Source organism: Staurois parvus, unplaced genomic scaffold (assembly GCF_062004578.1).
Source record: "Staurois parvus isolate SC_StPar_1 unplaced genomic scaffold, SC_StPar_1.0 ptg000261l, whole genome shotgun sequence".
NCBI lineage: Eukaryota > Metazoa > Chordata > Amphibia > Anura > Ranidae > Staurois > Staurois parvus.
In genome coordinates this window covers 3,984,432-4,011,011 of record NW_028318057.1, presented here as the reverse complement: position 1 = coordinate 4,011,011, position 26,580 = coordinate 3,984,432, and the positions used below count along the sequence as shown (strand labels likewise).

The following is a 26,580-nucleotide window of genomic DNA, read 5'->3' as shown; positions in this document are numbered from 1 at the left end:
GGCCGAGCCATGATGACTTCATGCACAGAAGTTGTGGCCGTGGAACAGAGCTCTGAAGGAATGGCATAAGTATACTGTTCCTTCAGAGTGCATGTGCGGGTGATGTCACTGGCTGCCAAAAAAGCGACTATCTCCTAAATGTGAACTGTTTCCAAGATATTCATTTTACCTACAAGTAAGCTTTATCATATTGTAAAAATCACAAAGTGGAGTTTACTACCACTTTAAATCAAATCCAAACTGATAGGATTAGGGTGGCAGGATTATTGTGGCAGGATTACGCATAAGGATTTGAAGAACAAAAATGCCTCCATGAGAAAAATGGACATTTTAAGAATTTATCAAAGCTTCATTGCAGATTATTTCTTGTTTCATGATAAGGCTGGGAGGGCCTGACTGCTAAACTCACACAATCGGTCCCAATGCTGTAAATAAACAGTTCACCACCCTGGCATCTCTTTAGGTTTCCAAATAGTTTGCTAAAGACAAAACTATTTTTGAATGCTGATTTACAAAAGTGGAGTGTGATTGTTCACCCCTTTCAACTGCTTCTTTCGGGCTTATTCACCAGATGCCAATTGCTTGGTTTATAAAGATCTGCTGCCAAAAGCATCCAATGGGATTTGCATTTTGTCACTCTGACCTCCACAAATCTCAGTATTTCCAGTAAAAACCTGTCCACTGGAAATAATCAGGGTTCATCTAGATTAGAAGATTTGCTGCACATTTGCCATTGACCCATGGCTTTCTATTGCTAAACATTGACTTGGTTATAAATACTGGGAATGGTGCCCATCAATGTCAACAAACATGCAGCAGATCCATAGCAAACAAAGAAAGGAAGAATCATAGGATATGAAAAAGAAATATAGTTGTGAAATACTACTAACCCAGTAATTAAAGCCATTTGAAGGATGTGTTGATGGAAAATGAAAAGATTTTTTTTTTTCTGCAGGGATGAAGAAAAAATAAGTGAAAAGGATAGTAGTAGAATGTGGAAAATCTGACATTTTCAGCAGGTTTGCACCAAGGATCAGTCAGAAAGCAGCAAAGCACATGAAGACTAACAAGGACAAGGAGTCAGTGAACATCAGGAAGGATGACTTCCAAACACGACCTCCCTCCTTCACTGACGCTTTTCTTTTGTCCCTTTCTTTCTCCCTCCCATATCATCTAATCTCTCATTTTCTACCTCCTCCTTTTGTTTTTTTTTTCTCTTCCTCCCCCTTTCTCCACCCTCTTCCCTCTCTCTTTTTCGTCCCTTTTCACTCTCCCTCCTGCTCTCTCTCCTCCCTCCATCTCATTGGAAGCAATAATGAGAAAGAGATCAGCAGTGGCTGCAGTGGACGAAGCTTTCTGCATGCAGAGGACAAACCACATCTACACCTAGCCTTCAACAGCAAGCCAGGGATATGCTACAAAAGCAGCACAGAGGGAACAAAGGAAAACACAAGACAGGTAAAGTAAATATTCCAAATATATATACAGATATAACCTGGGGGATATACCAAGGGTACTGCATATGGGGTAGATCAGTGACACAGTAGTAGTACAAAAAGATATCTATGCAGTTATCACAACAGGGTTCTGCATGCCATACAAAATGCCTTCAACTCATAACCAGATACAGGTAGAGCTCAAAATAAAAAGGATGCAACATGAAATGCACGTTCGTTCTTTATTTTGTAGTCACAGTTAAGTTTACATACATGCATTGTTACAGAGAAGGAGTATCATCGTTCAGAAAAATGAGTTTAAGGGATCGCATATACAGCATTTGTTCTGTTTTGGGACATACACGAAGACACCACACACACACACAAAAATTAGCAGCACAATGACATCCATCATGTGGGACCTGCAGTTTATCTGCATCATCCTTGTAAACATCCAACCCCCTCCCATCCACAGCACTCACTCGCCAATTGCTCTGCACATAGACGCTGCACAGGCATATTCATTTCAATATGCAAAGGTAAATGTCCATAGAACCTGAACCTATATTAAAACAGTATCAAAACCTTGGGTGTGCAAGTATGTTTAAATGATTAAAATGGAATTGGAATTCATTAGAATGAGTGACTATTTTTCTTTATTGTTAGTAATTGATACTGGTACTGAAATACACATTCTTTTTTCTGCCCTGCTAAATTACCGCACTATATGATGTATATACGTATATGTATATATGTATAACATATGTTGTTTCTGCTGTCTCATCTTTGCTTTTAAATGAAAGAGAATTATATATGACATGCGTAGAAAACAACATGAAGCATGGCATATTTAAAGCTTAGATGGCGGGCCTGTGAGCCAGATAGCTAATTTTATATAAACATCACTGAAGCAGTCATGTGAAGGGTTGGATTAACTCTATATGTCTTAGTCTATCACACACATGCACAAAATCAGTACACTAATGTCATTTCATCTGATTTACTTTTGTTTAATCAGAAATGATTGTGCATACTGATACAACAGGATTAGGTCAGCATTAAGTGTCATAATCTCAGGTTCACAATTAAAACAATTAGTGATTCAGTTGATATCTCAGGAGCAGTACAATACATAAAGACATTTCTCAAATGGTTATGAGAGGGTAAACAAGATTAGAACAAAAACAGACAGCATTTACCAACATGTATTATAATAAATATTAGAGATAGCATTTTCTGGTTTTATACAGGCTTAGTATCCTACTAGACTCCTTATGTTATGGGTTGTGGTCTTTGGGGAGAATGCTATGAAGTCGTAGAGCTTAGTTTATCTCTATCTCTTAGGACCACTAGAAATATTCTGGCTACAGAAATGGCGAGGTGTGGAGAAGAAGGTATTTTAAAGCAAGGACATCCACGGTGCTATGTTTCTAGCACCGTCTGTATACAAAACAAAGCTGGAAACTAGACTAGGGACAACTTCTTTGGTCTCTAAAGAATGAGATAGACATCTTATCGAAAGCTTATATCGTACTCTCAAATTAGGAAGAATTGATTTGCCTGCTAGGAAAAGTATCCTTTATTAGGCCAGTTTGCTTTAGACAGATATTTGTAAACTTCCAGGGGTTTATTAGAATTTTTATATTGTGACATTTAGTGTGGGAAGTGTGTCATCTATTGAATAAACATTGAAGGAACTGGGTGCAAGAATAGCTGAACGTTTCTCAGTGCTGCAATGCCGAGAGTCTTCACCACTTCTCACAGTGCTTTGTGATATCTGGACTTTTGGGATAATGTTGGCCAACTCAAAGATTACATTTCAACTGTTATGAATATTTAGGACATTTTTCCTTTTACATATTCCAACATCATCATCCAGTCCATGAACACGCGACCTGCATCATTTTACCATGCAGATACCTTTATTTTTGTCAGTTTGTTTATTTGCCATAGTGCATCAGCTGTCACTATTTTTATCACTTTCTTTGATCACTTGCCATAAAGCTGCTTTCAGAAGGTGTTAGCTGTCACAAATTTATATCACTTCTCACTTGGCCATACACCATTAGATTTTCATTTGAACATTCACAGAAAAATTGTTTGTCTGAACATTTTTTCTTGCCATTACCGGGTCACCGAATTGAATTAGAAAGCCATTAAAATTACATTCAGATTATTTGAAATGGATCCAAGACTTTTTAAAAATGTGTACAATTTTCCCTGAATAAAAACCACATTCACAGTTACAATTTCATTCTTTCAAGAAAAAAACTTCCATTCTGCTACTTCAAATTTTCTCATCACTGCTGTCGAATGAACATCCATTTAGACCCCACTATCAGAATGGTTGCAAGACACAACATTGGCCAATATGCTAGCAGAAGGTGGGCCAGTTTTAAGGATCTGATGGGTATTAACCTTTGAAATAACAGGAATGATGTTAAATGCTTGCAAACACCAAAGGAGGCTCCATTAATCTAGCTATAACATCAATTTGTCTGTATCCCCTAGTCAACCATGACAAACGTCCCTCTGCTCAGGGCTTCTTAGAAGAAGATTCAAATGGTTGGACTGGATTTTTTTTTTCTATCGAGAGTGGATGGTGCACGTCTTCCTTCTCTATGGACACAATCATGTAAATTCTTCCAGTGTGAATATGCATGGTCTTACCATGATATTTCCACAGAAAGACTGTTTGGTAGTAAAACCTTACATGATCCATTAGCTAGATCTTGAACTCTGTATGTAATTTCAGATTACCTCCGGTTGGAGATTGGAGGATAGGTTATTCCTCTTTCCCTGCACTGTGAAGATCAGCAAATGATTTTTTTTTCTCTTGAAAAGTGATTGCTGCTAGGAATTGCAGTGTCATTCGCTATCAATTAAAGATGCAATCACCAATGCACACTTATCCACAAGTAAAGTTACTTTATTTTAAACCAGTCACCTTACTCTACTGCTATTAAATGAAAGGCTATAGTTGTGCAATATATTATTCTTGCATGGTCTGACTCACCCAAATCTTGAGCTTTTAAAATGATAACTGAACTTCAAAGGATTGATTTACTAAAAGCAAATAGGCTATTTCACTTTTTTTACTATTGTGTATGTCCTCAGTGGGGATATTTTAGTATAATAGGAAAGTGGTGGAACCTTTCTCGGGTTTTTTTTATTGCTCTTTGTTAGATTTCCCTCACTACCTGCCCTAATGACAAGTGGTCACAGGGCCAGTAAGTGATGAATAATCCCCCCAGTCCAGACAAATTCTGCAAAAAAATTTGACAGACAACCTAACCTTTCTCTACACTGACCAAAATTTTCAGTTACATATAATAAAATGTACAATCACTACACATGTGAAGTTGGATGTAGCGAAAAGGACTAGGATGGTTTGTTATATGATGAGACATCATAATTGATTTGGTTAATCATGATTCTTCTAGGACCTTTAAAAAAACAAACATGTTTTTTCTTTAAAAATTTCCAACTCCTTACACAACATGCTCCACATTTTAAAGAATTCAAGGGAGATTGACTTAAACGCTATATCAACTGTGTTCATGCTCCGCAGGTTTCTCTTGATGGGACAGGCCATCAGCATTTCCTTGCCATTACCTTTCTTATGCTATATAGTGAAGTAATATTGCTGCTGGTTAATTGATAAATCCTTATTGGCTAACAATTCAAACCATCCACCACCAACCACCAAGTACACTGTAAACTGACAGCACACAGGACTTCTGTCACAATGCGCTTTTATCATATTCACAAAGACCTCCCCAGCCCAAAACATCCTGGACCAACACAGTTCAAATCCTTGAAGTGCTTTTTAACTGCCCCCCTTCCCCCTTGACAGTCCGAAGCTACTGTAACAGGCTATTTGGTCATACTACCGTTTCTGATTGCCTACCCTAAAGGAAGATAGAGCTACTGCTTTAAATTCAGAACTGTTTTAAATTTGACCAATTATTGTTACTGTTTTGGAATATCTTTGTATATTGTTTCAGAGCATGCGGGTCTGATGTGTTCAGATCTTCCTCATCTATAGGCAATTTCACTTGGTTTGCAAACTATGACTGACATTGTTGGGAGATCTGTGCACTCTGCTGCCATTTCACAGCCATTATATTATAAAAGCAATTTGCTTTAGCATAATTTAGTGAATATGCATATTGAACATATAGTTCCCAACGGTACAGCAGAAAAGCATTCCTTTAATTCCCTGAGCATCATCTATTGAGAGCTAACTGGGTTAGATTTAACATACACTCTTCCTCTGACCTTCCCTGAAGCTACTATTATATAAAGTCATTACACGCTACCTTCAGATGTATTTTTCCTGACTCCTGAGATGATGTTACATGCATATACAGTACTGGGATATCAGTCTACCTACTTCAGTACCCAGCATCAGATTGATAAGAATGTAATCTAGTGCTCTCAATGCTCTCAAACCACTATTGCACCTCATATCAAATAAGCATGAGTTATGTGTACTGAATGCTTGGTTCTTACAGTCCCTTAAACAACCACTTTTAACCACTTGTCCTTAAGCTGACCATAGGAATGAAAATCGGCCAGTTCAGCAGGGCGACTTTCAATCCATCTGAGGCTGTTCTTGCTCAAAAGAAGCCGATCATTAGAGAGGATGTTTGATAGAAATTTTTAATTCGATCACCACATACAGCCAGTTAGCTGCACTGGTGATCAGTGTATTCTGACAATGGAGGAATGTCCGCTCTCAGAATACAATACCACAGCGGAGAGTATTCCTCCATCCACCTTGACTGTGTAGATGGGGGAATCCATTCTTTTTCAGTCTGCTGGCTGATTACCAAAAAAAAAAAAAACGGTCCACCTAGTCCACTTGTGGCCAGCCTTAGGCTGCATTCATATATGGGCAATGAGAATCATGGGCAGAATTGACGCAATTCTGCCCACGATTTCAAAATGCTCTGCTAAAATGACAAATTGCGGAACCATGTGTTCAGGTGCCATTCATTTTAATGGCATCTGAAAATGTGGTATGGTTCTGGCCCGATTGTCGCAGGATAAATCGCGCTGCAATCACAGCATACCACATTGCATGAAGCGTGTCACCCAAAAGAAGTTCCTGAACTTCTTTTGGGTGAAACGCTTTGTGCGATGCGGTTTGCTGTGATTTACCGCGCAACAATCACGGCAGAACCGCACTGCATTTGCAGGTGCCGTTAAAATGCGTGCACCTGAACACGTGGTTCTGCGATTTGTCCTTTTAGCAGAACGTTTTGAAATTGCGGGCAGAATCGCCGAGATTCTTCCCGCAATTCAGAACGCCCATGTGTGAGTATAGCCTTAGAGTTTACAACCTTTGGATGCAACAAAGTAATTTCTGCCTCAGTGTTGTAAACAACAATATTGGTGTAGCGCTACAATAAGTGAAATAGGAAATAAATATAATCAATAAAAAACATATATAAGCATAAATAAGTGATGGATCCTTCAGGAATCTATATAACGTGAAACAACAAGTGACTAAGTGCATATATAACTGGTCCCAAAACTGGACCCACAATAAAGTGCAAAAACACCCAATCCCAAATTGGGATAAATGAACAAAGTGACACAGTGAGTCCCAAATAATGGGATAACCTTTGATCAAAAGTTACTAGTGCTGAGACTCCCAATAAATATATATCAAATACACATGGTAAACTAATAAGCACAGTGATGAATGTAAATGAAAGACACTTAAAAATGTATTATAAAAAAGTCCAAAAAAGTGCAAACATTGTGCAAAAAATACAAATAGATGTGTTTCAATCTTCAATAACAGGTGCTTGTAGTGCTTGTGCCACACGCAGGTGGATAAATATCCTTAAATGGCTGAAATGCCTTCTCACCTCCTTACCGTGACCCTTAGGGCCACAACGCCTTATAGATCACCCTAGATCCTATACAGCAGATAGCTCCACACCATACAGCTTCACAATAAACAGGCTCCAGTGGCTCCACATAACCTCAAATGGTAACTTCCTTACAGCATTGGTTCCCCTTCCAAAGGTAGATCACCGCAGTACAGCTCATTTGTTCATATACATCATATCAAGGTCACACGTCCGTCCTCTCCGAAGTGTCGCTGAACAAATGAGCTGTACTGCGGTGATCTACCTTTGGAAGGGGAACCAATACTGTAAGGAAGTTACCATTTGACTTTATGTGGAGCCACTGGAGCTTGTTTAATGTGAAGCTGTATGGTGTGGAACTATCTGCTGTATAGGATCCAGGGTGATAAATCCTGTAATTATCTATAAGTATCTTTTTGCAGATTGCCATTAGTAAACATTTCTAAGGCCCCATTAACACCTGTGAGTACCACGTAGGTTAATGGTGGCCATTCACATGGGAACACTTGGCACCTGTAGCTCAACATCTGATGCTCTCAGAGTTACATGAGCTACTTTTGAGTTAGGTTTGTGCATTTTTGGCTCCAAGGACTTCAATGGAAATGCCTGCAGACATTCGAAACCAGCATTTTTTAGCATTGTTCAGGCATATTTCAAGCATTTGTTAGCATTTAACAGCTGGTCTCTTCCCCCTGGTGCTTTCCATTGGCTAAGACAAAAGTGCCTGAAGCTTGAATACACATTTAATCTCCAAACACAGAAAGGTTTCTTCACAGTGAGAGCTGTGAAAATGTGGAATAGACTCCCTCAAGCGTTGGTTTAGACCAGCTCAGTGGATTGCTTTAAAAAAGGCGTGGATTGTTTCTTAGATACACAGAATAAAACTGGATACTAACATTTATAGGTAAAGTTGGTCCAGGGAATATCCGATTGCCTATTGGGGGATTAGGAAGGAATTTTTTTGCTGGGTTATTTTGCCTTCCTCTGGATCAACTGTGGGTATAGGATTATAACTTTTGTATTGTTTTAATGGTTGAACTGGATGGACTTTTGTCTTTTTTCAGCCAGACTATGTAACTGGATAGACTTTTGCCTTTTTTCAGCCAGACTAACTATGTAACATGTTAAATGCTTGAAATGCTCATATATGGGCACACAAATGCCCAAATAAAAGCACCTGAAAATCGCTCTGCTCAGGTGTGATTGCAGCCTAAAGATATCTTTATTGCAGTTTTAGTGTTAAGGATGAAGTTCTTCCTTAACTCCAGGAGAAACAGGTACAGATTTCACTGGCTTGCAGGTTGCCTGCGTATAGTTTTAGGACTGTCTAATATGCCTGTTAGTTCCTAATCTCTAATAAACTGCTGTACCTCTCCAGACAGATGAGGATCTTTTCTGGTCAGATCCACCAGCTCCTCAATGGTGGTAACAGACAGTCCTCAAATCAAGTTTTTGTCTGTGAATCTGCACTGCACTGTTCTAAACCTTTGGCAGGATACCTACGTAACAAGGTTATATTTTCTTATTAGAGTTGTCTTTATAGGATCATAATCCTCATCAATTTCTAGTAAGAGGTCAAAAAATTGCTTTCAGGGCCTGCATTTTACAACTTCTAATTGATGTTTAGCCCCGCTGCTCTTGAGCGCATAATGGGGTTGATTTACTAAAACTGAAGAGTGCAAAATCTGATGCAACTCTGCATAGAAACCAATCAGCTTCCAGGTTTTTGTGAAAGCTTAATTGAACAATCTGAAGCTTGAACCTGACTGGCTACCATGCACAGCTGTACAAAATTTTGCACTCTCCAGTTTTAACAAATCACCCCCAATGTCTGCAGGTTCTATTAAAACTCTGCAAAAAAGTGAATTTTCAATTGTTTCCATAACAAACAGTTTTTCAAAAGAAGGTGGGGAGGATAAAAATTCTGAAGAGCAAATTAGTCTATGGTGACGAGTTTTCTTTTTAGAACTTTGCTGTGTGCACTTGAAATTGTCTCACTGCTTTTTGGAAAGGAGGAATACACTGTAGGTCTGGTTAGCATCAGATTTCCTCAGATACTGTAAAGCTCTTTGCAAAGAAGAGTCTAAAACATCATGCAAAATGCAACTGCTAGCATCCTCACAATGGGATGATTCAGGAGCAGGGTTCACTGCCTGGTATACCTGAGTCATTGTTTCCTAGATCAGGTACACATCAGGTGCACTGCTTCAAATCGCTTTGTGTCAAATCACATATCAATGGTAACTTGTTCTTTTCAATCAAAGCAAATGCTCCTTTGCTCAAATGGGTTAATCAAGGATAAATTATGTTCCCTTTTGTACAATGTTTGCCATCACACAAGACAGTAGAAGAAAAAGCATAAATACCTTAAAACACAGGCTGTCACCACCTAGAATTAATGTCTATAGGACATCTTTGTGAACCGTGACAGCTCAGTCATTTAAACTGAATATCTGCCGGCAATTAGGAAAGTGATAAAACCTAAACTTTTAGTAGGATTTTTTTAAAATGTGTATTAAGACTGTAGGTATTTCTGCAGCTCACGATTGGTGGTTGTTTCGGACCAATCTGCAGGATATTGGTATAATGCAATTTTATTATTATATTTATAATTTTGTTATTAGCTTCTATAAGTCTGGGAGATCTTTTCAGATTCTTGTGTCCCTGTCTATGACTGATTAATATACACACAGTTTGAATACACATTTTGATAAAATCCTTTAAAAAAAAAATGTTAGGCCTCATCCCTGTGGCCTTTTGGTACGTGGGCATGTGCATCCCCATTCAGTTTCAATAAAAAAAATATATTTTAAAAATATTCTTCAAAAATGTATTAACATATATTTGAAATTGGCCATATTCAATATATTTCAAAATATATTTCAATAAATATATATATATATATATATATATATATATATATATATATATATATATTGCATGTTGAAATGCGTTTTTATTACAAAATATATGAAAAGTATTTTTAAAAATACATTTCAAATATACTGTATGTCTTTAAAAATCCAAATCTACATTTTTGGAATGCATTTACAAATATATGTAAAAATATATGGTAAAATGACTTTTAAAAAAATTAAGAATATATATTTTTTTTAAAATGTAGATTTGTATTTTTAAAGACATACAGCATATTTGAAATGTATTTTAAAAAATATTTTTCATATATTTTGTACTAAAAAGACATTTAAACATGCAGTATATATATATATATATATATATATATATATATATATATAAAAAAAAAATTTTAATTAAAATATATTTTGAAATATATTGAATATGGCCAAAATTGTAGCATTTCAAATATATGTCAATATATTTGGGAAGAATATTTATAAAATATATTTCAAATATATTTTTCTTCCATATGTGTAGAATCAAGTGCTACATACCGTAAGGGAAGATTAGTTTTGACATACTGTAAAGTTCAGGGGTATAGCACCTTCTGTTTGTTTTAAACATAAAGGTGTTTTTTTTCAAAGCAAACAAGACAGTACTTTCAGCAGCAACACGGAGCTGATGTAATTCCAGAAAACATAACACAAACATCTGCTTATCTTCAGCACAAATATAAGAAACATAAAGTTCATATATATGGGATTTACCCCCAAAGTTAGCACAGTCCAACTCAGGCTGTTTGGCAGCTTCCAGCACACGTGCGGTACTCAGGCAGGTCTCTCTTTCACAAACTCCTACTCCACCACACCTAGCACTAGGAGCTTCCTGTCTTATGTGCTGCTTCCTGGAGGCTGCTTAACTCTGCAGGGACTGGCGCCTCCGTAGTCAGGTGGTGGAGGTTCTTTCCTATCTGAATATCACTCTGAACGTCTACAATTCCTGGTCCCAAACAAGCAATTACAAATACAAAGAGAACTACAAGTCAGTCCTCTCCTTTGCACAACAATCCTGCAGTCCTTTACCCTGCTTGGCTGAGACCCCTGAGTACACCAGTCTTAAGGGAACCACGACCCGAATATAGGTGCCACATAGCACCCATCCTTGGTGTCCAGTACAATACATTTGTTTCAGGTTTGATCACTTAGGAAAAGGGCGAGGACACTGCAATTCTGACAACAGGCATTTTCTGTACTTGAAAATGTTCTTAATATGAAAAATTTGCACAAATGTAGCCACTATATCTGAGGACTGGTAAGCAATGCATGATGTTTTTGTTCTTGGGTTTGGTTATCTTTTAGGATCATTGTCAGTTTTTTCTTCATTTTCCGTCACAAAGATAAGAGCAAGGGATAAGCTGAGATCTCTCCAAAGTAGAGGGTTATCCCCTTTTAGGCAGCTGTCTCCAGAGCAGGTTTCCCATTGGAAGCTTTATATACAGTGGGTAAATAAGTATTGAACACAGCACCATTTTTGTCAGTAAATATATTTCTAAAGGTGCTATTGACATGATATTTTCACCATATGTTGGTAACAACCTGTGCAATCCATACTTACAAAGAGACCAAAACAAATACGTTCATAAATTTAGTTATGTGTAATACAATTGAAAGACACAGGGAAAAAGTATCAAACATGCTAACTGAAATTTATTTAATACTTTGGACAAAATCCTTTGTTGGTAATGATCCCGTTGATCCCAAACACAAAGCCAAGGAAACTCGCAATTGGTTTCAAAGAAAGAAAGAAAGTAAATCTGCTAGAATGGCCATCCGATCACTTGACTTGAATCCAATAAAAAATCTATGGTAAGAACTAAAGATCAAAGTTCATAGAAGAGGCCCATGAAGTCTTCAAAGATTTGAAGACTGTGTGGAAGAATGGGACAAAATAACACCTGAGCAATGCATGAGACTAAGGATTTTGTACGGAGTATAAAATAAATTTCAGTTGGCGTGTTCAATACTTTTTCCCTGTGTCATTCCATTTCATTACACATAACTTAATTTCTGAACTTATTTGTTTTGGTTTCTTTGTATTTATGGATTGCATGGATTGTTAACGACGTGTGGTGAAAATTGCATGTCAGTTGCACCTTTAGAAATATATTTACTGAAAAAAATGGTGACGTACTCAATACTTATTTTATCCGCTGTATATACCCATGTTCTAGTTTGTAATATATTTATTTATTATTATTTTTTTACACGAAAGGTCTTCTGTTTAACATGCATATTTTTTTCAGGCCAAAATGGAAAGTATATTTTCCAGGCTGTTTTTAATCATGCAGAGCAGCAATGTTTAGTAAGTGTCTATGCCAATGAGATATTTAATCTCCCACATCAGGGAGATTAATAAGAACATTTTTATAAAGGCCATTGCCATCATTTTTGGGAGGCAACCAACTAATTAGGAAAGTATTTCACTGAGCAACAACATTCCAGTGCCATCTCATACCGTAACCACAGTGAAAATTTGGATGGAGGTAGTGTCATCCTTGCAGTTGAAAAGCTGAAATGGATAGAAACAGATGCCACAGTTTTTTCTACTCTAACACTAATTGTTTTGATGGAATCGACTCAGAATCAGGGTCCACGTCTCCTAGTGTGATCTGGCCATTGAGCAGCTATTATCTCAAACAATTGCTGTAATATCATGCTAGTTTGCACTGGGTGAACATACCATTTTTTGCCAGTAGAAGAGTTAGGGACATATCACACATATCACACATAGTGCTGTAACCAGTGGTTTACTGTACTGAAGCACACTGGTCACCACCAGGACACACAGAAAGCAATTGTTGTCTATGTCTCATATTCACACTAGAACGCAGCCCGGTGCTGCACTGCAGTGATATGTGATAAAATGCAGAAATGTTGCAGTTTATTGCAGAGCACTGGACAGGATGAGCGCGTGTCACAGTACAGCAGCACAGCACACTGCTGTGCAGTGACATGAAGGAAGTTTCCCATTTGTGCACTGCAAATAAAGTTCATTCAATAAAAAAAAAAAAGAAAGGGAGTTGTTTGATGCATTGAATTGCACACTGCACTGCCCCCTTGCACCGGATCACTGCAACTGGAACTGTCGGCTGTTGAACAGTAAACCACTGTGGTTTACTATGCGGCAGCTGTCCGCTTATGTGTGAACAGGCCCTTAAGTAAAGCATTGAAGGCACTAGTCCCATCAGCTGGGACAGGGTGAGTTCCTACCATCTAAGGAAAGTAAAAATCGAGGGACCCAGTCTGCGCAGTTGATTGTAGGGAGAACGGGAAAGAGAAGACACCAGCTTGCATGGGAAATTAGGAATACGTTATACCTCCACACATGAATACTCAGCACCACACAGCTACCTGCTCCTTGCTGCCTAACTAGAGAGTACTGCAATTCTCATTATGGTATCTTTAAAAAAAGTAAATATAGTGTTTGGGCTAGAAATAGGGGGCTTCCCTATATACGTATTATTATCTGAGTCTCTCCCCTCTCTTCCTCTTCACACAGGGACTCAGGCAGCAGCAAGACCCATTGGTTCCTACTGCTGCCAATTAAATGTTGTGAGGGGGAAGCAGGGGGTGGGGCTAAGCCACTCTGTGTGCACTCTGTGCACGGCTCAATAAACACACATAGCTTGGGAGTGAGCATGCACTGTGTGCCCTCATAACAAGTGCTTGCTATGGAGGCACACAAAGGAGAGGAGGAGCCAAGACTGCCAGCGGGGGACCCAGAAGAGAAGGTTCAGGGCCGCTCTGTGCAATCCCATTGCACAGAGCAGGTGACTATAACATGTTTATTACTTTAATTTAAAAAAAATAACCTTTAGTACACGTTGAGCTTTTACTGATACAAAATACAAGACCACCAATGTTTCATACAAACAGCCAAACAATTTATCACTAGTTTTTGCTGTGTTATTGCTTGTTAAGGCCACACCATTTTTGGCTAAATATTGCTGTGAACATTTATAAATGTAATTCTAATCTCCCTTGGGTGATCTATGCCAAATGCAAGGATTTTAACAAACTTTGTAGCAAACACTTATCTTTTGTTGCTTTGAATAATTGTTTGTTGCACCCCGTCCTTTGTACACCAATTCTGAATAGGAAGGACCAGTTTATTATAATTAGCTGACACACTCTCAGTGCTCTGATGAGAAAAACAGTAGTGTCTGCATGCTTGTCAAAGTACTTAACCCTTAGGGAGTATCTCACTGAAACTGAAATTCCTACTGCAGGGGGTGTCTGGGGAAAATCTATGAAAGCAGGATGGGCAGATGAAGGAGAGATCGGCCTCTTCCATTTAAAGATCAGGTTTTATTCTATACTATGGGAGTCATAGTACAGCTTCCATGAATGAAGGAGGAGGTGGGAGGGCAGGCATAGTCTACACTCTTGATAAGTGTATATGGCAGGTTCCTCAGCTCATATTATGCCCTGCTACCCTGGAAGTGTATTCCTGTGTATGTGTGTGTAGGGGGGGGGGGGTGATATCAGAGGACAGAAGATTTCAACCAAAACCTTGGCTAGCAGCGCAATTTTTCATTGATTTTAAGTAACATCTCTTGTGCTGACTTTTTTTTTGTTTTTACTAAACCTTGGCTTTAATTACAATATGGCTGGTCTAGCAATTGTATATACTATGTTTTTTTTAATTGCTATATTTTTTCAAGGTAAGTAGAGTTATCCTTTAAGTATTATTGTAGTATATCACAACTTGAAAAGCATTGGGTACTGTGTTCTAAACTGAGCTCTTTTCCCCTTTCCTCCCAACCTTGGTGACAGTGATGGAGACTGAATCTGCATACTCTTACTCTCCTAATACGCTACAAGAAAATGCTGTAATTAAAACCAGTCCTGTTTTTTCTTATTAGGATTTCATGATATACATCTATTAACTATATCTTTCTGTAAAGACCAGTCAAAAAGAATATTTAAAAACCTAGGAGTACAAAATAGTCAAAGAGTAAAAAATCTTGTCTTTGTTAGAGATGAGTGGTCTCATCTGCTTATTACCCTATTCTTATGCACCTTACAACTGAATACATTGGGATATAACAGAAGCATACTAAATAATAAACCTTAGTTAGTAGTACAGTATATGCTTTAATATGTTGTTGCACAGATAACGCCCCTTCCTTTGGGTGGCAGTTGATTTTAAGTTCACTTAGCTGAGCAGTGTAGCTTCTAGTCTCTTGACAACGCACCCATAGATATGAAATAATTATCACCCAAACCTGTCCAAAGTGGTTGGATTGGGAAACTATTGTATGTTTAGAGGCTACCTGAACCTTGTACAAACACGACTGAACTGGCTCAACGTGAAGGAAGAATCAACCGTCTTCCTGATCAATTGTATTTTGTTCTTAGATGTGGTTGGTACAGAGTATATCTGCAGTCTGCACATCAAAATTCTCATAATTTTCTATTTTTTCTAAAATTGTTTTCTTCTAACCTGTTCGCTGCTAAAATTGGTTTAGCATTTTTTGCACCTGTGTTCAGAAAAAACACTTTAGGCCTGAAGATTATGTAAACTCTCAAAGTAAATGGATGCACAACATGCCAAGCTTTACAATTGCTTACGCCGTTGAGTTTTTGGTGGCAGGTTCTCTTAATGAGACATCAGGGTTCCAAAAGACCCCTAATGTCCCACCTGTCATCAAATTAAATTAATGCAGTGCAGATCACACTGCATTCGTTTTTCCCCAGCCAGTATGGATTACATTTTACACATCGCTCCGGGACAGTAAGAGGAATAAGAGGCCAGGGAATGGAAGTTCCCTGGTTTCCCTCCCCTCTACCATGGCACTGGCCATGCTTGTCCTAGGTCTGCGATTGGGCACATAGAGCCTGGGAAACATGGCAGAGGCACGCAGAGAGGGGGGAGCGGCTATTACCAGGGTGTGTGGAAGGCTGCAGAGTCACTTCCACCTGATGGCTTCTTCTATTCATCCAAAACTTTTACAAGGAAATTTTGGAATGCAGTGTATCATTACATATGGGATCCTGGGATACCTATGTGCGCCATTTCCGATTTCACTCTTAATGGCTTAATTCAACAGATATGGTTCCTACTAAACAAATGATGCAATTAACCAGTTAGTGCCTGGAAACAGTGCTTCTATAAGTTTAACCACATGTACAGGCATGCGAAGCATTGCTTCAGTAAGTTTAACCCAATGATGGGGATTTGGAAATGTACATTTTTTAAGTTATGATTCAGAGAGGTATCTTCATTTAAAATAAAGATTTTTTTAAATGAACTATTTTGTTCTTGAAACGCCATGGTAAATGTGGTTATAAAAAAAGGATCATTTTCCAGGTTCATCAGTGAAGGATAAGTAAGTTTTTAATGCCCCCCCCCCAACAAGACAAATAATCTGTACTACCTCATAGACCTTTATTTGATTCAATTTCTTATATGGCCAACACCATGGTGATAAAAATTCACCAGGAACGTATTGGTGAGTTTTGAACAATAAACAATGAACTTGTACTACTCCTGGAACGTTACTGGTGTGAAGGAACCTAGTATGGGCTGGCTGGTTCTTTAGAAAGGTGTTCCCATCTTTTTTATGTTTAGTGCCCTTACTTTTTACGCCCATTTAGGAATATGCAGGCAGGGATGAGCAGATCATGAACCTCTGTCTGACTTGATTGTTTTCTTTATATGACTACGCTCAAGTACAGGTACAATATGCTTGGTTGCTGTGGACACCTTGCTATTTGTATTACCTTAGCATGGCAGAGTTGTTCATATTGGTTTCTTTACAAATACCGTAAAATGTTGTGTTTGAACTTAAACTATGTACTTGGACAATGGAATGTATAGAATGCATATTAACCAATTGTCTGGTATAAATTGATATCATGTAAATTGTGAAATCAAAAATTCAATATCAGGACTTAGATATATAAATTCTATAGATTGCAATACAACCCTGCTATGTCTTATATACTCAGCACTTGTTTTTTTTTCTTTCCCTACAGAAATTGTTTTTCTTAAATCAGTAGCCTGTGATCAGTTCTACAAAATAGCTTTTGGACCCTAAAGTGAACTCATGGAATTTTATAAGGAGGTACAGATGTCGATTTTGGATCATGGGCTAATCCAGACATTTCTGTAAAACACAACAGCATTACAACATTGGTTAAGGGCATCTAATTATGTGTAATATTGCTTTACTGCCCTATACCAGTGAATGCCTGGCACCTGTAGTATGGTACAATGCAGCCAAATTAACTGTTTGCTACGTGTGATCGATCACTCACTATGAGGCTGCCCTGTGTCTTCTGGCCACAAATGTTCTGGGCCTTTAGTCTGTGCTTTTTAAAGACAATAACAAAATCAGGAGCATCTCCACTTAACTGCCAGGAAACTTGTGTCTGTGCCAGTGATGTTATCAGTTGCTCTAAGAAGGACCTGGGAGTGGTTCCTAGTGGTTTACCAAAGTATATAGCAATGTTAGACCTCAGTCACAACAACCTGCTAAGAATACGGGCTGATTGGACCACAAACCCACTAAAAACACTTCATACATTATTATTGTCACATAACCATATAACCTTTGTATCCCCTGAAGCTTTTCATTTGACCCCCAACCTCCGTAATCTGGATTTATCCTGTAATAAACTGCGCACATTTGAGGAGAATGCATTTAGTGCTCTGGAAAACCTGGAAGTACTTCTTCTCTACAAAAATAAACTAGTAGATATTGATCGCAGTGCATTTGATGAAATGAAGCATTTACAAAAGTTATATCTGAGCCATAATTTAATGCAACGCTTCCCACTAGAACTGGTAAAGGATGGAGAGAAATTGCCAGAGCTTACATTACTTGATCTCTCCTCCAATCACATAAAAGTTCTCCCAGTAAAACAGCTTCGGGTGCTACCTGCTTGGCTGAGTAACAGGCTATATCTACATGGAAATCAACTGACCTGCAACTGTGAATTGTATGAACTTTTCTGGCACTGGCATGTACGTCAGTTGGCATCCACCATAGATTTCAGAGAAGAGTTACAGTGTTATCTACATGCCCAGCAACGGACTGTCTCAGTGTTTTCCCTCAATGGTAGTGACGGTATGAACTGTAGTGTTGTAAGAGAGACTGGAATGGAGGCACATCTTGAGGAGACAGTCACCTTAAACTGTGACACCAAACAAAGAGGTGTAAACCTAATGTGGGTTACTCCTGGCAATGAATGGATACAAAAACATGTTGATGGGACAGAGGGAAACCGTAGCATACATTTGCTTGGCAATGGCAGTCTTCAAATAAAACAGATTCGTTTGGAAGACAAAGGGACATATACTTGTTACGCTCAAGGGGAGGTTCTGAATGAAACTCTATATGTTACACTCACTGTATTCAACTTTACACAGCATGTCCACCAGGATACACTAAATACAGCATATACCACTTTAGTGGGATGTGTGGCTAGTGTTATTCTAGTCCTGATTTACCTATACTTGACACCATGTCGCTGCTGGTGTCGGCCAGGTGATAGGGGGCAAGGGGAGGACAGGGATAGCATCCGCTCATCGGTCCTCAGTGCCACCCCCAACCATGAGACTACTAGTGAGAAGGCAGCCCTCAGTCGTCATGTGGCTTTTCTGGATCCCCCTGGAGATCTGCAAGGTCAGAATGGTAAACTAAAACCAAATGGTTCACAAGAAGCTCCTGGAATAAAAGGCCACCAGCTACAGCCATCATCACCACACAGGAAGCTGTCAGATCCAGGATCTATCAGTTCAGTATTCTCTGACACTCCAATTGTGGTGTGACAATGGTGTTTCAAAAGTAAGCTTGCAAACAGTTCATATCAAACAACCTTTCCATCCCTTACTAAAAGTCTCCTGTCCCGCATGTGCATGTCAGGTTATTGTTCAAATCTAAGGAGAGAGAGGGAGCAGAAGTAAGAAGCTGGATGTTAAATTTATGAGAATAATCATACATTAGTGTGAGGAAAATAAATTTATATGCATAGAAAATTAATATGAAAAGAGTAGAGAGGGTCTTGAAATCATCACCGAATCAACTGCTTTTAGAACTAGTTCTACTGTAAGCAAGTTTATTTTTACAAATGCAAAGATGCAACCATGATTTTCCTGGAGATGCAGCCATTGTAATAGCAACCTAAAATTTGAATTTTATTTATAACGCACAATGTCTTTCACTTTACCAATGATTAAAAATAAGCCACATCCAAATATAATGGGGGTGATAATGTCAAATAATGAAATATCCATGCATACCATCACTTTTGTGATTTTGTGGCATCACTTTCTGTGCCCCTGCAACTGTAGGAATCAAACTGCGGTCTGTATATAATATCTTTGTTACCCAAAAGACTGCTGGTCAGTCATTCCAGTGTTGAATTCTGTACTGTTCTGAAGTAATGTAAGATAGAAAAGCACAACCATTCCGTGTAACTGTGATATAACGTGCTTGCAGCACTTAGATGTGACAGATTATTTAACAGTTTATGAAGTCATACACTATTCCATACTGCATCTACATTTGTTAGCAGCTCATTAAACATATACCTGCTTTCCAACTCCATCATGTAACTGCAACCTGTATTTCTGTACCTACAGTATATTGTCAAGAATAACCCTGGCTGAAAAACAAGCTTCACCATTATGTGAAAAGTAATGTGAATACTGACACCCACTCAGCTTTGTATTTCATAAACTCAGATGTGTATTTTCTCTTGGGCACTCTCTTTGAAGTCTAATCTTACAGGTTTATATAGGGGCAGAGGGAGAAGATCAGTTTCAGAACTTTCTTAATTATGGTGTAAACAGGGCATTCACCCTGGGCCCTTCAAAATAAAAAGGTCTATCATTTGTCATTAGAAATATAGCTTTGAGAGCTGGGATTACAAAATTATTTACTCCCAGCTCTCTAGAGGCCCTAAAAAGTTAAAAAAAAAACAAAATCACACCATTGCTCATATTAAGCGTATTGACGTGCTGCAGTGCTAATCATTCTCTATGGAAACCCAATGCATCCTCCTAATGCTCCTGCATTGCTGCTAACCACAGTGAACACTAATGTCTTGTGTTGTGTTGCACTGCTAAAAATGGTGCACTCACCTTTTTCCATGTGTTTGGTGCATTAGGCAGCTCAATCATAAGAGTATGCCTCAGAGGTGAAGGTAACCTTTTGGAAAAAAATTATGTATTATTTTTTTGTAAAAAAAATAACAAATACACATTTTTTGTAGGTAAAAAAAAATGTGAATTTTTTTTTTACAGTGCCGCTTTTCAGTCATTGCCCCCGCAATCAGCAGAGCGCAGGTGCAATGCAATGCAGCACTGTCAGGAAGCTGGCTGCCCATACCTCCGATATGGGCAGGCAGTTAATGTATGGCAGGAAGAATCAATAAACTATGAGCGTCCTCTCAGTTCATTGAGAACTACAAGCCCTCAGACACAATAGAAACTGTGATGAATGATAAGTCCATGTGGAGCCGTACTGTTTTCAAATTGTGATAGCGGGTATGGGGAGAAGATCCCACACAGCGGGGAGAGCTGGCGGAGGGAAGTGGTTTCATAGAAGCATGTTACATCTTAAATATGGGTGTAACGTAACATGCTCCTAAAGATGAACTTTTCCTTTTTTTAACGCAACAAACATTGTGAAAGAAACTTTCTTTCATGTAATGTGTTTGGTCAGTATGAACTTCTGAAGTAGCATAACACTGCATTAACATTAGATATAGTCCCCTAATTCCAAATATAAGTCCTCCAGTTATAAGGATGGGCAATTCGATTTTTGCCTTAAGTTAGCTTATTTCTTGCTCTGTCTAGCTTGAAATAATATCAGTTTAATTTAGTAACAATGAAGTACCAACTATCAGTTTACCATACTTCATTGAATGATATAAAAAATACGTACAAGAATATTAGTGAAGTGGTTTAGCCTAGCTGGTAAGTATTGGATTAGTTATCAATATTGTTGAATCAAACTTTTATGTCCTTTATTATGTCAACACTACTTTGGTTGCTGGACCACCATGTGCCAAAGCATCAAACTCCTATGAGGGAGCAAAAACTGATGATATACAGTAGTGGGTTACTTTTTGCCAACTGGGTTCATAGAAAATCCATGTGCCCAGTTACGCATTCCCATGCACATAAATGTGACATGAAAAGTCACCAGTAGGTAGTGACATTTGTTTGGTGTTGGACACAAAAGTACTTTCTGGCTGTCTTTCTGCTGGGATGAACTAACTTATTTGATCGGCATGTAGTTATTAGTGTTCTTTCAATAGATTTAATGTGCTGCAGCTCAAAGCATAGAGAACCGTTTTCAGCCTTGTGTTCCCAATCATATACTGAAGTGTAGGCCACAGATTCTGACCTTCTTATTCTCTGTGCATGCATAGAAAAATCCCATCCATCACTATGCAGTGGCCGCCTATTTTTATTATACAGGATTTATATAGTGCCAACAGTTTTCTCAGCACTTTACAATATAAAGGGAGACAATACGGCAACAATACAGTTCAATACAAGAGGGTGAGAAGAGCCCTGCTCCTTGGAGCTTACAATCTAAGAAGGAGGGGCTGGTGGTACAAAAGGTAATAATTGTGGGGTAGGAGGAATAGAAGATTCCGTTATTAACTGAAGGCAGGATAGGTTTCCCTAAAGAGATAGGTTTTCAGAGATCGCCTAAACGTGGGCAGAGTAGGAAATAGTCTGATAGATTGGGGTAGCGAGTTCCAGAGGTTGGGGAAGGCTCTGGAGAAGTCCTGCAGACAAGCATGGGAGGAGGAGACAAGGGAGCTAGAGAGCAGGAGGTCATGCGAGCAGCTGCCTAACATTGGGATGCGTAGAAATGTAGCCTCTATATAGGAACAAATAGCATATTTTCACACATGAGGGTATAAGACCCTGGTGAGTGTTTAGGTGAATGGAAGTAACTTAAAGGTTAACAGTATGATAGCATAGTTATACTTTAAGTGGTATTTCTTAAAGGATAAGTTCATATTTGGAACATGTTCCATCCGTTTTTAGAGTGTAACATGTAACATATTCCCATAGCATAGCTGCAGCTGCTGTCCGATCTCCCCCTCCCTGCAACAACAGTATGGGGAAAAGTTCCCCATACTAGCTGTCAGTTTTTGAAAATAGCTTGGCCATGCGGAGCTCTGCCCACATGGCCACGTCATTCATTCACAGAGCTCTGAGAATGAATGAACTACAAGTCCCAACACATATAGCATGTGTGTGGGGGGGGGGGGGGGGAGTTCTCAAATTTGGTTGCAAAGGCAAAAAAAAACTTTGAAGTACACCTTTCTTCCCTAAAAATCTGTTGCACATGCATCTCTGCATTGATCATCCCTGATCAACCTGAAGACATAGATAAAAATTAATGTGTTAGTCGTAAACGTACCTTTACCCCACCTGTTTGGTACAGTGAGGCACTGTCAACATAACCAGGGCCTCACAAATGAACCCTGGGAAAGCTATGTCATCATACTGGGGAAATGGCACAAGAAAGAGGCAGGTAGTACCTCTAACTTTTTTTTCTAATAAATAGGTTGCATTAATGTAGTCAGGTTTTTTCTATTTGGGGTCTACTGTAAGGCTACCAAACAAAGCAATGCAGAGGAGTTAAAATGAGAAAGTATATTACTAATTTGTTTATAATCCACAGATTGTCTGATTTAGGCTAGGTTCACACCTGTGCAGGTTGCGTTTGAGTCGTTTCTGCATTATGTTTTGCATTGCAATTTGCGTTTTTGCCGCATTTAAAAAAAAAATTCTTGTTCCTAGGCAGATTTAAGATGCAAAACGCATCAAAAACGCAATACACGCTTTTCTGCAACGTTTCCATTGAAGTCTATAGAAACAAAAACGCAACTGTTTGTGTTAAAAAAAAGTCCCTGACCCTTTCCAAAAACCGCACCGGGTGAAAACGCACAAGTGTGAACATGTCCCATAGGAAATCAAGTTAAATGGACTGTACTGCGTTTCTGCAAAACGCTGCAGAAAATGCTTAGGTGTGAACCTAGGATTAGGGTTTGTTCACACCATTGTGCTGTAATGATCTGCATAGATCATTGCAGGCTCAGCACAGTGACACATTGCAATAAAAACAATTGCTTTCTATGTGTCCTGTTCAAACCATAATGCTGTGTTGACATGGGTTATGTGATGCGTTGCATAAAAATGCAGACATGCAGCATTTTTTTTTTACAATGCACCTCACCTCACGTTACAGCATGTCACCGCACCGTAGCAGAGCTGTGGTGTATAGCAATGAATTAAATGTAATTTTGTGACATTTCAATAAAATGAAAAAAAAAAAAAAGCAAACAGTGCCGTGCATTGTAACAACGCAAAACACTGCCCCCATACATAGCACACCAGCTTGCACCCGTTTTAGTGTGCAGGCTGGTGTGAATGAGCCCTTAAACTGATCATTCAGAAGCAGAATTTTTTGCTCAGCCTGTGGGCAGAATGAAAAACATCGAACGGACTCCTACATCCACTCTAAACAATGCAGATGGAATAATCTCTCACTGCCGCTATTGTATTCTGACAGCCAATACTGCTGGTTGTGAAAACACCCGAGTGATGCCTGCATCTGACAGGATGACAGAGCTGTCTGGCAGACAATTTTCATCAATTTTTCAGTTGTAGGGTGTCAGGTGGGTAGGGTGCCGAGCGGGTCACCTGGATAACATATTTTTAGGGCGTTCATCAGGAGCTGGCTGAAATACGCTCTGTGTATGGCCAGTTTTAGACTTACAGGATATGTTTTAATGTGACTAGTGAATGTGAAATATTCCTCCTACAAAACTGCATGTACATGTGAATGGGAGCAAAACTGAATGTCACTGGGCTATCTTCTCTCCAGGTCGGATATTATTGATTTATGCAAAATAAAATGAATCAGGCTAATACTGAATTATGGGCACTAGATGAAGCTGGTGACCATGGGAAATTAAAACTTATTTACTATGATCATCAGCTCCATCTACTTGTCATAATGGGTTGATTTTCCTAATTCCTCGCTATATTTATGAACATTTGACCTGTAGAAGAAATTAGCCTAGTTATATTTGATTTTTCCAGCATTGACAAAGAATTAATGTACATGCAGTTTTGTGGGACAAGTTATCCACACATTTTTTTTTCCACGATAAACTGCCATTATGAGACATCCGTCTCCTTCCTAGCTGCTGCAAATTGGCTGTAACTAGGGTTAGAAAGCACATAGGATGAAATACTAATCGTACTTTGTCCCATAAGGGACAGAACAGTAACTACATACATTATATATACAGTATATTGCCAAAAGTATTGGGGCACCTGCCTTTACACGCACTTGAACTATAAAGGCATCCCAGTCCTAGTCCGTAGGGTTAAATATTGGCCCACCCTTTGCAGCTATAACAGCTTCAACTCTTCTGGGATGGCTGTCCACAAGGTTTAGGAGTGTGTCTATGGGAATGTTTAACCATTCCTCCAGAAGTGCATTTGTGAGGTCAGGCACTGATGGACGAGAAGGCCTGGCTCGCAGTCTCCACTCTCATTCATCTCAAAGGTGTACTATTGGGTTGACGTCAGGACTCTGCAGGACAGTCAAGTTCCTCCACCCCAAACTCGCTTTGTGGACCTTGCTTTGTGCATTGGTGTGCAATCATGTTGGAACAGGAAGGAGCCATCCCCAAACTGTTCCCACAAAGTTGGCAGCATGATATTGTCAAAATGCCTTGGTATGCTGACTGCTTAAGAGTTCCCTTCACTGAAACTAAGAGGTCAAGCCCAACTCCTGATAAAACAACCCCACACCATAATCCCCCTCCACCAAACTTTACACTTGGCACAATGCAGTCAGGCAAGTACTGTTCTCCTGCCAACCGCCAAACCTAGACATGTCCATAGGATTGCCAGACAGAGAAGCGTGATTTGTCACAAGAACATGTCTCCACTGCTCTAGAGTCCAGTGGCAGCATGGTTTACACCACTGCATCTGACACTTTGCATTGCACTTGGTGATGTAAGGCTTGGATGCAGCTACTCGGCCATGGAAACCCATTCCATGAAGCTCTCTATATACTGTTGTTGTGCTAATCTGAAGGCCACAAGAAGTTTGGAGGTCTTTAGCTATTGACACTGCAGACTGTTGACGACTTCTGTGCACTGCACACTTCAGCATACGCTTACCTCGCTCTCTCATTTTACGTGACCTACTAATTCATGGCTGAGTTGCTGTTGTTCCCAGTTGCTTCCACTTTGTTATAATACCACTAACAGTTGACCGTGGAATATTTAGTAGCAAGGAAATTTGACAGATGGACTTACTGCACAGGAGGCAACCTATCACGGTACCACACTTGAATTCACTGAGCTCCTGAGGGCGACCCATTCTTTCACAAATGTTTGTAGAAGCAGTCTGCATGCCTAGGTGCTTGATTTTATACACCTGTGGCCATGGAGGTGATTGGAGCACCTGAATCCAATGATTTGGAGGGGTGTCCCAATACTTTTGGCAATATAATGTAGTTATTCTTTAATTATCAAATCTTACTGGAGTGTACCTACATTTAGTTAGGCAATACAGGCTGTTCCCTATACTTTCTATGGCTAACAGTACAGCATATCACAGTTCACAAAAAAATAAAATTATAGTTTTGATGCACGTCTCTATGTGTTATTTTGATTCATATTTGTCTGTGTGTATGCATATGGAAGTCTGAGGTATTGCTACTCTGATCTCATGATGCAAATAAGACCGATGGCTAGAATGGACTCCGTCATGAAGCAAAATGTACATGTAATCAGCCTGTGGTGCCATTCCCTGGATAATCTGCCATATACTGGTTTCAAGGCAGTGACTCAGTGAGTAGGTTTGGTCCAACTGGCCCAACACTTGTGTGATGCACATGATCCAGGGAATGGCTGCTTTTATCAAATCCTAATTACACAGGTGTTTTGCTTCCTGATGGATTTCCATAAAGTATGGAAAGCAAAAGCAGCCTTTTCATAAATTAAATCCTTTAAATGTGTTTGACATGACATGTAGGCATGCTACAGGAAATATCAAACACCTTTTTATTTTTCTATAAACTGTCATTGTGCAATGTTTCACAGGTGGATACTTGTCATCTGCCTTTATTAGATTTCTTCATCCTGACTTTGTTGTCCTTTCTTATAATGTCTTATCATATGTCTTCCCATATATACAACTGTAAGAAATATACATACAAATATATAAATATATATATAATATATAAATATAGATTTTACTTTATTTATTTACGTCAGGAACATGGCTGCATTGTTATGATAGTTTGAATTATGGAAATAAACATTTCAGTACTTGA

General features: G+C 38.9%; 1 protein-coding gene across 1 annotated transcript; it reads left to right on the top strand.

Annotated features, from left to right (window-relative positions):
- The first annotated feature begins 1,220 nt into the window (after positions 1 to 1,220).
- Positions 1,221 to 26,580, top strand: AMIGO1 (adhesion molecule with Ig like domain 1). Its single transcript, XM_089681186.1, has 2 exons — positions 1,221 to 1,458; positions 17,221 to 26,580. Exon 2 carries the CDS (start codon positions 17,504 to 17,506, stop codon positions 19,016 to 19,018), a length of 1,515 nt encoding a protein of 504 aa, XP_089537312.1. The 5' UTR covers positions 1,221 to 1,458; positions 17,221 to 17,503; the 3' UTR covers positions 19,019 to 26,580.

Bases quoted from the DNA above. Each gene is read 5' to 3' on its own strand.
- AMIGO1 (XM_089681186.1), top strand. From the start codon at position 17,504: ATGAGGCTGCCCTGTGTCTTCTGGCCACAAATGTTCTGGGCCTTTAGT.